General features: G+C 37.3%; 1 protein-coding gene and 1 non-coding gene across 5 annotated transcripts in view; both read left to right on the plus strand.

The window, feature by feature from the left end:
• Positions 1-11,610, plus strand: part of Cyld (CYLD lysine 63 deubiquitinase) — a 70,016-nt gene that overhangs the window by 36,614 nt on the left and 21,792 nt on the right. For 3 of the 4 annotated variants that reach the window (XM_008828312.3, XM_029561213.1, XM_008828313.3), the window contains exons 5-7: positions 2,045-2,053; positions 3,368-3,466; positions 6,184-6,300. In XM_008828312.3, the coding sequence (XP_008826534.1) occupies positions 2,045-2,053; positions 3,368-3,466; positions 6,184-6,300 (225 nt within the window). The remainder of the gene's footprint in view (positions 1-2,044; positions 2,054-3,367; positions 3,467-6,183; positions 6,301-11,610) is intronic. The other variant, XM_008828316.3, reaches the window with a different exon arrangement.
• LOC115069480 lies at positions 11,099-11,205 on the plus strand. Its single transcript, XR_003848745.1, has one exon. It is a non-coding gene; the product is annotated as a U6 spliceosomal RNA (small nuclear RNA).

Raw genomic sequence — 11,610 nt, forward strand, 5'->3', positions numbered from 1 at the left:
TGGGGTCACGTCCAATAACTGTTACCTAGTTCTGCATTTGGAGATTTTTTCATAGCTTCAAAAATGAAATAAAATTCATGTACCAATATATTCACTCCATTAGAAGATATGATTAAGTGATGTTAAATTAATTTAAAATGTTGTGCATCTATTACCATTATCTAGATCAAGGGCTTTTTTTTAACATCCCAGATAACCTACTGACCCTGTTAACCTACTTCCTGTAGCACTTCTCTCCAGGTGTTGGCAATCACCAACCTGCTTTCTGTCTTTCCAAGTTTGCCTGTTCTGGAGTGTTATCTGTAGAGGCATACTTCTGGTCATGTGAGACAGACCCTGAAGGAAAGATGGTTTAAAATGCTAGTTTTCAGTATGCAACTCTGATGTTAGCTGTAAGGTCCCATATAGGTATGATTTTTTTTTTACCTAAAATATTCTAATTTTTTAAAACCTAAAATATTCTAATCATTCATTCAACCTTATGGACATTTTTGGATAGTTGCTATGTGTGGCATGCCTGGCACCAGATTTTATAATACCCTCATTTTACTCAAGTGAACTTCTATTTTCATCACGTTTTTTTTTTTTTTGTGTGTGTGTGTGTGTGTGTGTGTGTGTGAATGCTAAGTTTCATTTGGATCTGATTGATGCCTTGTAACTGGTGATGTTAAGCAATTTAAATAATTCCTGTCAATTTAATGGCCATTCAAATTTATAGACATTTCCCTTGGTTCAAATAATAACTTGTTTACTTGTATGTTATGATTTTCAGTTCAAGAATCTCCAAAACACATTGTTTTTCTGACTGAATCAACAAGAATAATGAATGTCACTAATTTCATTTTTTAATACAGTCCTGCTATGTGCATATATTATATATACTTGAGATCTGGTTTCATTTGCTCAGCACAGTGTTCATGTTGTTGTGTATAACATCACTTCCCTCCTTTTTATTGCTGTGTAGTACTACATTGAATTAATAGGCTATATTTATAGTGAATTCTAGAAATTATTCCTTAGAAGCTTTTTGTTTTCTTGTGATGGAGGGGTTGAACCCAGGGCCTTCAGCATGCTAAGCAAGTACTGTGCTCTCAGCAATTTTATATATCCCACAAATGTATCCCAATTTGTTTATTCTTCTGTAGAATGGATTGTTTTCAGCTTTTAGTTTTTATGAATAGAGTTGCTGTGTGTCTATTTGTACATGGTATTTGTTGGACATGTCTGTTATCTCCTTTAATACCTTAAATCACAATCATTTCAATCTTGTAAAATTGTTAAATTTATTCCTCATCTTTGTACTATGTCATATTTACTTTTTTCTAAATGGGTTCCTCTTCAAATTTAAGTCAGATATTTACACCCCCTAAAGCCTTCAGGAGAAGGCAACCTCAGTTTCCACATTCCTGGTGTTTGCAGACCTCCTCCGGCATCACCAGCAGAGCTGGAATCATCTTGTCCACTTGATCCTAGACACTGCTTGACAGCTTACAAAAGGAAGACCCTTGACTGAATCTGACCCCACTTGTGTAAAATGCATATAAGTGTACATGTGAATGTCTCTTTTCAAATGGAGTTATATACACTTAATTACAGTTAATAGTGGGCATTAGTTGTCCTTAGTCAGTTTATATGCTATACTTTGGAAAGTTTTCCCAGTGACAAAGATTATTTTTCCACAATATTTGTCAGAGGTGACATTTATGGATTTCTGAATGGTAATATCACAGAAGTATTAGTAAGTAGTAGTTCTTATATTGTATCACTTGATAAAAATTATGGTTAGTATAATTTTTTATTTAAAATTCAGTATTCCATTTAATCATATTCTGAGATGTTTAAGATGCATAGGTGAATAATATGTTCCCCTCCCCTACATGGAAAAATAGATCAAACATTAATTAAGCATGTAATTAATTCAGTATGACTTCCTCTTTTATTTTAAATGGCCTTTTCTTTATGTTTAAAGTATAAAAACTTTCCTATTTTTCCTTTCTGTCCTCAAAATTCCACTGTGGGTGATACCATGTTTGCTGATACGCAGCTTTATCAGGTATGACTCCTACATGGAATGTTGCACTTTACAAATGTATTGTTGAAATTCTTGAGGGAAACCCTTTCTACACTGAGTTCTCTGTATTCATTTGATCAGTACTTTTGAGTGATAATATTACTGCGCTATGAAGTTTAGAATGGTCTTTGTATCAAAAACAAGTTTGCCAAATTTATTATATGCTTTATTATGTACTTCAAATGGTTTAGAGTGTTTTCTTTAAAAAAATTTACTACTGTCTCTGGCTTTCTGCATTATTAATCTGTGTGTAATTCTCTGTTTTTCCTGTTTATGTGTGCTTATGTACACTTTTGTGTTATCCTTAACATGCATGTGTTTTTAAAAACAAAAGCATATTCTTTAGTAGTGAGTACATTCCTAACCCTGATCTGTCTTCCTCCCAGGCTTTTATGAAGCTGTGTTTTATGAAATATATTAATATATTTAATCTATACTACTCATTAGAGTGTCACAAAAGTATGCATACATTTATTTATTTATTTATGTAGGATCTCACTGTGTACCCCTGGCTGGCCTGGAACTTGTTATGTAGATTAGGATGGCCTTGAACTCATAGAAATCCACCTGCCTCTGCCTCCAGAGTGCTGGGATTAGCGCTGGTACATAAGTTTATAAAGATTCTGTTTTTATGTGTATGAGTGCATGTATGTAAGTGTACCTGTGTTGTACAGTGCCTGAAGAGACCAAAAGAGGGATTCTGAGCCCTTGGACCTGGAGTTTCAGACAGTTGTTAGCTGCCATGAGGTGCTGGTAATTGCACCTGGGTCTTCTGAAAGAACAGCCAGTGCTCTTAACTGCTGAGTCGCCCCTCTAGCCCCCAAGATTCTGGTTTTATGCAGTAAATAAATTGTCCATCTTTGTTTATCTCAGCACCATTTATAAATACTTGAATTCAGAACACTTCATAATATATAGGGATATGCTGGGCATGCCAATCTGAAAAATGTCCCCCAAACTATAAATAGTATTTTCTTTGTAGTATTTTAAAACATTAAATAAAATTGACTGTGTCTGATTACATTTTTAAGAGGTAAAGCATTTAGCTGAATTTAGGAATATGTTTTCTTGTAGAAATTACATTTTAAGTAGTGCTGATGTTTCTTCTGAGAAATTACCTCTTTTAATAATTTTGAATAATCTTTAAAAAGAATTTGTGAACCTGTAAAAATTGAGCTTTTTTGTTGGAAAGGATTTCTTTGGTTTGTTCTGTTTTTGTTTTGTCATTAATTGCCAAACTATTTCTCTTCTATAAGAATTTACCTTTATATTTAAAAGACATGCTTACTCTTTCAGATAGCGTGACACAGGAAAGGAGACCTCCCAAACTTGCCTTTATGTCAAGAGGTGTTGGTGACAAGGGTTCATCCAGTCATACTAAACCAAAGGTTACAGGTATGGATTAGTAGGGTATTACATGAGATCTTACTTTTCCAAGCGTTAAATAAATTGTATGCTATCACGTGTTAACTTATGTATACATATATGTATATGATTTTTCTTTCAAACATTTTAAGTTTTGTGCATATGGTATTACTAAACACCCTTCACTTTTCTTCTTTTTAATCTGATGAGATGCTTACTGTGAGAACTTGTATCTTTTGGTCATCCATATCAACTGGTTTAGGAACTCCATACCTGTCGTGTTGTGTGTTATTGTAGTATGTATACTTTAGAGTGAAAATTACAGAAAATATCATGAGTGGATAGCATTATATAGGATAAATTACACTGGATGTTAGTGTGGCTCTTGCCAACTAAATGTGACACAATTAAAATAAAAAAAAATGCTAAACAAAAATTTATTTCTCTTCCAGAAGCTTTCCCTTGTCACGTGAAATATAGTTCACAGTTCTTTTCCTGTTAGTTCCTGCATACTTCATAAATTTATAGGGTGATAGTTACATAAGCTCAACAGGAGCTCATTTCAAAAATGATAAGAATTTTTGTTTTGTTTTGCTGTTTTTTGGTTTTTGAGACAGGGTCCTCAGTAGCCCTAGCTGGCCTGGAACTTGCTGTATAGATTAGGCTGTCCTTGATTTCACAGAGATCTGTCTGCCTCTGCTTCCTGAGTGCTGGGATTAAAGGTGTGTACCACTGCACCTGGCTAAGAATTTTTGTTAACTTCCTAACTCCAAGTGAGTTAGGAGGATTTCTTTCCCTCTGTGTTATTTCATGAAAAAAAAAATCAGCTTGTTTAAAAGGAAATCATATTTTAAGTGATATTTTGTGTAATATTGGGCCCTGAGACTTAGAATTAATTGCAGGATAATATAGGTAGTAATATTCTTTATGTTCACCTGTCCATGTAAGATAGTGTAAACTTGGACGGAGGGGATAATTCAATCAGTAATGAGTTTGCTGTGCAAGCATGAGGATCCGAGTTTGATCCCCAGAACCTCTCTAAAACAGTCAGGTGTGGTGGTGCATGTTTGTGACCCCAATGCTGGGGAAGTGAAGACACATGGAACCCTGGAAATGCAGGCCACTGCTAGCCAACTAGCCTAACTTAATTGGCAAGTTCCAAAGAGGAGAACCTCTCTCAAAAAAAAAAAAAAAAAAGCAAACAAGATGAATGGCTCTTGAGGAACATCTAAGGCTGTCCTCTGGCCTCCACGTGCACGTATACGCACAAGCACACATACACTTGCACACACACATATACCCATATGCATGTGCATGAAAGCACACCCCTTCCTCCCACACACAAGCTTGCTACTCTCAAATATAAAAAGCTGCAGATTTCTTGTTTTGAGATGTGGTCTTGCTATGTTTCTCATGTTGTCCTCAAACTGGTGGGATATGGTGATCCTCCTCCTGTCATAGCTTCCTGAGTAACTGGGATTATGGGTGTGTGTCACATGGAGTATTGTGTTATAGCAGGTCTGAGTTAAAGCTACATAGTGCAGACTTGTTAGCTTTAAATAAATAAAAATGTTTCTATAGGTGTTGTGGAGTCCCCACTGATCTCCACTGTGGAGTGTCTTTTTAGTTAGTACTGGGACAGTATCTGGACATATTTGTGACATAGGTATACTTTTTCTTATTTATTTTATCACTCTGTAAATCTATGAAATACGTGAAAGCTAATAGAAAAAAAGTTGTGAACTCTACCTATATCATGAGGAAGTCTTTGGAAGACAGACAAATTTTTTCTTAAGCTTAGCATTTTGAATTTAATTTGTGCCACATCTAGTAGCAAGATCCACACATAATTAATCTCCAGTATAATTTATCTTATAACAAATATATGAAAAATTGTAGTGCTTCTTTTTTTTCCAGACACAAGGCTTAGAAATAACAATTCTAAGATTTTTAAATAATAAATCTAAAAATTAAAAAATCATTATTATTTCATCTGAAATGTTGGAGAGCAAATTCAACAAGACCTTATGCATGTGCCACTTGGCTGCAGCCCCAGCCACTAAAGTTAACTTTGTGTGTGTGCTGGGATCAAATCTTGCTCCTCACACATGCTCAGTCAGCACTGTACCATTGAGCTACACTACCTAAGCCTAAACCTGAAACTTTTACATCAGTTTTTATGTAGCGTTTGAAGAGCATCTTCTTCTGAAGAAAAAATAGTCATGAATCACTTAGTAATGGCATGCATTCTGAGAAGTGCATAAGTGGGGGTTTTGTTTCTGTTTGACCATCAGAGAGTGCGCTTACATAATCCCTGATGATGTAGTTGTGTGCATCTCTAGGCTCTATAATGCTGTTGCATTTGTGCTCCTTCATTGACGGAAATATCCTTATATGGTGTATGATTGTAATAGGTTAAATTTGTGAGCCTGCGGGTTCATCAAATAAAAGTAGGGGATGTGATTTCAACATTGAGAAATAAACTATAGTACATGGAATGATTTCTAAAAGCTGTTAATATAAAATTGAGCAGGCTCTAACTTGCTTCTTTTCTCCTCCAGTATTGAACAAATCATTGCCAAAGTTTTAGAAGCTGAAGACAAAAAAAATAAAATATATTGGTTGTATACATCTAATTAATTTTATGAACGCTTGCAAATACCATATGCATATTAATTTCTATTATTTATAAAATCCCTTTTATACCATATTGACTATTTTTTAAAGGAACTTTTCTTGTTCCATAGGCTCTACCTCAGACCCTGGAAGTAGAAACAGATCTGAATTATTTTATACCTTAAATGGGTCATCTGTTGACTCACAACCACAATCCAAATCAAAAAATACATGGTACATTGATGAAGGTAATCTATAATTTTAGTGTGTTTTTTTAGTTAGTGATTCTCTCCATTTAATGTGTAAGGGGAAATGTTTTTTCATTAATATTTCCAATTTTTGGAAACAGTCAATAGACCATTACTGATGCTGTACTACTTATTTAGATTAATAAAGCATTTAAAATGTGTTAGGCTGCTTTTATCTCTTAACTGATCTACTTAGGATAGCCGTTTTGTAGAAATGCAGTGAATCATTTAAAGGCTTCCCTGTCTGATTCCCTCTAAAACACTCTACCTTCCCTTGTTTCTGAGACATCATTTTCTTCTGGTACACTCATTGTCTTTATCTGTTCATCAGATGTTTACTGAGGCATTCTCTGAAACTACAGTGGTGAGAAAAGACAGACATAGCCCTTGCCCTGTTCAAATTCACAGTCAGATAGTTAAGATAGAAATTACTGAGACACAGGCAACTATGGAATACAGTGGTGACGTATGCTGCAATGGGACAGTGCCGGGAGGCACACTGGAGTGCTGTTTGCTTGGGTCACAGGGCAGTTCACATTGCCAGGGAACTGGTAGATAGTGCAGTGAAGAGGAAGTGTATAACAGCTGACTAGGTTGAAGGAACAGCATATGTAAAGATCTCCAAGAAGAACGAAACCTAGTATTTGCCAAGGACTAGAAAGAGCCAGTGGAGAAAGGGAAGCAGCCAATAGGGCCAGGCCTCATGCAGCCTGGTTACACCCCACTGAGAGGAAATGGAGAGTCACTGAAAGCTCTTCAGCAAAGAATAGCATAACCAGGTTTGCCTTTTGGAAAGACCATTCTGGTACAGAGCAGACAGCAGATTGAAGTGAAGATAAACAAGAACGAGGCTCGGTAACTGATTGTAACATCTGAGACAAAACTTGGGGAAGAGATAGAAGCAGACCGATAGAAGAGATACTGGCATGGACTAAAAGGAGTTACAGATAGATTAAACATAAAAGTTGAGGAAGAAAGGCATGCTTGTGGCGAGCCTTGGTTTTCTGGATAATGTACTTAGATGGTAGGAGGAATGTGATGATATTGATTTTGAATATGTTTAGTTAGAAGGGCCTTTAAAACCTCCCAGAAGTGAATCATCACATAGGCTGTTGACTGTACAGGTTTAGAGCTTAGAAGGGAGGTAAATAAGAGCTGGAAATAAATTCTCAGGCTGTCTTCACACAGGAGGATTGAAGACCACAAAAAACCCATCTGATATAGTTGTCCAGAAGTCACCGATGACCTGTCAGTTCTGTCATGGGAAGAATTTTATCAGAGGCTAGATTGGCATGTGCTGGGGATGTGGAATGAAGCAATGGAGATATGACTAGAGGCTTGGATCCCCTGCCCTGCCTTGTGCTTATGGCTGATTGCCTAGATATCCTTCCTTTTCCTCCAGTTTCACAGGCTGGTTTACTACTGTTCATCTTGGCTTATTGTTGATCATGTCTTAAATCTTAGCTGTTTAGTTTATCAAGAAGCCTTCCCTTTTCTCTCCCATTTCTCTCCAATTAGGTTAAATGTCCTTGAAGTGGTTTTGGTTACTTGCCTGTCTCCGCTGCAAGTTCCTAGTTGCTCAGAACAGTGCTTGATGTTCAGTAGGTTTAGTAAACTAAATGAAAACATGAACTTGTAGTACTGTTAGCTTCTATTAGCCTCTATAACAACTGTCACATTTGTTCAGTTATAGACTAAAATAAACCTACTAGTAGAACAGTAAAAATCTGCTGTTGGATAAATTGGGTTATATACTTATGCAGAAAATGACTTGAGTGACCATTCGTTGGTTCTGACTTTACATCTCATTTCTGAACTGACTGGGGTTTGTGAGCAGAGGCAACATGGGTTGCCTTCCAGAAGAACTCACCTTTGTCTCACAGCAGGAGGTAGGTCTAAGTGGTGTTCCTTTAGGAGGCCCTGTCTCCTGGTAGGCTGCTTTTGTTAGGATTTGCTCTGTATTAACCAATTTTCAGCTCTCTAACTTCTGGGGAATGCCTGGCAGGATTTTGGGCTCTCCTAATACAGCTGGTTTCTGGATATGCACAAGGCCCATCCAGGGCTGCTGTGAAGAGGCCTGCTCTTGCCCTGTCATTCCCAACAGCTTTGCAAATGCTTGCCAAGGTAATGTGGATTCTTGAAATTTATGGTATAATTTCATCTCTCTTGTTCTTGATACAGGTTCTGTGCTGTACTAGACTTTTTCTAACTTCTCGAGTCTACCAGAATCTGATTCATTGTTCAATAATTTCATGAAATAATATTGATTCTAAAAGGCATACCTGGAATGTTGGGCATGGTGGTGCACACTTGTAATCTCAGCACTTGGGAGGTGGCAGCAGGAATATCAGGAATTCAAGGCTAGTCTCAGCTATATAACAAGTTTGAGGATAACCTGGGCTACATGAGACCCTCAAAAAGAAAAAAGGATCTACATGGAACATATACAATAATGAAATTCATTTGAAACGAATCATCCTTCTTAAATCAGAAAATAGAAGTACTAGAAGTTAGTTATAAAAGACTATTATCATATAGTTAGTTTTACTCTTAGGTTTATAAAGCTTTTCTCTATAATATTTGATTCATTTCAAATAATTTTTGTATATTTCATACAGAAAATCATCTTTATACCCCCTTCCCCTTTGGAACCCTCCCATAGCCCCCACTGAAGTTCATACCTTCTGTCATTTGTATTAAGACCTACCATGTAAAGTTAGTGTCCCCAGATGTCCCTCAGTGGAAATTCATCTACTGGGATCTAGTTAGTCTATCTCAAGTCCCTCCCTTTAAGAAGATCAGCTCATTCTTACCCAGCAGTAATCAGCTGCCAATAATTCTTAGACTAAGATTGGGGCCTGCTGTTCATTTCCACAGTTCTGTGCTGGGGTTTGTCTGCCTAAGTTTGCATAGGCCTTGTGTATGTTGACACCATTGCTGTAGGTTTGTATGAGAAGAGTCCCAGGAGCCTATAGGTCTATTTCTGTATGGTCATGCACCTCCTCCCTGGCTCTTACACTCTTTCCACCCCCTCTTCCTCAGTGATCCCTGAGTCTTGGATGGGTGGATTTTAATATAGAGGTCTTGTCCAAGGACCCACACTCTGCAGACTCTTATTCTCGTGTTTTGGCCATTTGTGACCTTTTGTGTTCCTGGCCCTCTGTTGCATGAGGGAGCTTCATTGATGAGAATTTAAAGATGAATTGGTGTTCTCCTCATCCCTTGTTCTATGTTCTGTGAGCCTTAGGTGCACAGGTTGTATCCTAGATGTGCTGCTTAGGCTTGGGCAATTCACAGGCACTCTCTATGTGTGACCAGTTGTGGAACTCCGTAACTCTCTGTCTCTTGAAAAAGAAGCTTCTTTGATGGGTGGTGACTAGGATACTTGTCTATAGATTTAAGGATCCATATTACATTTGTCTAGGAATGTGACAGCCTTGGAGTTTTCTCTAAGATCTGTGACTTCTCCAGCTATGTGTATTTGGCTAGGTTTGTAGTACCACACATGAGTTTCCTCCCATTGGAGCTTTAAGTCCAATTAAGTAGCTGTTGATTACCCCCAAGATGGAAGTGCCACTACTGCACCAATGTCATTTGCTGAGCTGGTCATTGATGTGATTTTTTAGACCTTGAAGCTGGGGTTGGACCATCTATTGATGTTCTCCTTAGCAGCTTGCATAGTGTTCTCCAAAGCTATGTTAGCCAGCTTTCAGGGGAAGCGGCTTCCAGGTAGTTCAAGCTCTATTGCTCCAGATCCTGTGTCTAAAGTATGTCCTCTCTTCAGCAATAGGGTCTTACTATCAAGTTCTGAGAGGTAATCAAGGATTGTGGCAATAGCCTGTGTAATTTTGGGAGTCTTTCAGACTACCTTGGCCAACAACTCAAAGGAAAGTTTCCCCTGTTTGACACTGTTTCTTGTTATGTAACCTTCAGCTATACTCACAGACTCATGCAGAGATACTGTATATACAGTTTTTCAGTAGGTTTTTGAACTAATATGATTCCCTCTTTTTTTTTTTGTACTAGCTAGGCACTATTTATGTCTCCTGTTTCTCTCCCTGTCTTATCCTCTCTTCCTGCCCTCCTAATTTAAAGTGTCCCCATTTTCCCCATTTCTCCCTTGATGATTTCTATCTGCTATGGTCCCACCTCTCTTGAGCTCCTTCTTCCTCTTTGTTCCCATAGTTCTTTGTATAGCGTGTGTGTGTGTGTGTGTGTGTGTGTGTGTGTGTGTTTCTTGTGTTAGTGGCTATCCAAGTACTGTGGATTCACCCATGGAAAAGGTTAACAAAATTGCTGCTCTTAGGAAACTTACACTCAAGTTTTGTTTATATGATTAATCATAAGTGTGTAAACAGATAAGGTAGTAGGGGGTTGCGTCATGTGGTGAAGGAAATGAATACAAAATACAACTCTGAAAGCTACCATAAGTTGTATGGAAAGGTTCTGAGGAAAGGGTGTGTGGGTTGAGAGCTGCATGATGGTAATGAACTGACTTGCTAGTGAGGATTCAGCAGTTAAGTGCACTTGCTGCTCAGTCATGAGGACCAAACTTCTAATTCCATCACCCACATCTGGTGGCTTGTAAACACCTATAACTCCAGCTTCAAGGAATTGAATGTCCTCTTCTGGCCTCTGTGAGCACCTGTTGTGCATACATTCAGACACATATACATAAGCATCAACACAAATAAAATCTTAAAGTCTTAGAACTTGACAGGATCATTTCAGGCAAAAGAGATTGAAAAGGCAAAGGTCATGTGGTAAGCAAGTACATTGAAGAAAAGGATGTAGATGCTTGCTTCAGCAGCACATGTACTAAAATTGGGATGATACAGAGATGATTAATTAGCATGGTCCCTGCACAAGGATGACTCACAGATTCATGAAGCGTTCCATAAAAAAGGATGTAGGCCATTGTGTCTACAGAGTAAGCAAGGAAAAGTCGTAGAAGATGGGTGGGGAAGACTGAACCATCCAGGACCAACCAAGCCTAGGTAACAAGTTGAGTAAACTTCATATAGAGCCAACAGAACTTGCTTTGTAGATCCATGTGTTGGGTCTGGGGGTTCAGGATTTGTGACATAAAAGAATGAGTTTTAAAATTTTTAGATTAAATCTCATTACCAAAGAATTTTAGAGGGATAAGGTATAAAAAACAGAAGGTATTCGTTTTCATTATATTCTTACTATATATATACACACACATTTTATATATATAGTATATACAGAATAGTATATATAGTATAGTATATATAGTATGTATATATACATTACTATATATAAACATTATATTCTTGTCTATCTAAA

This window comes from Nannospalax galili, unplaced genomic scaffold (assembly GCF_000622305.1).
Source record: "Nannospalax galili isolate Female #2095 unplaced genomic scaffold, S.galili_v1.0 scaffold1353, whole genome shotgun sequence".
NCBI lineage: Eukaryota > Metazoa > Chordata > Mammalia > Rodentia > Spalacidae > Nannospalax > Nannospalax galili.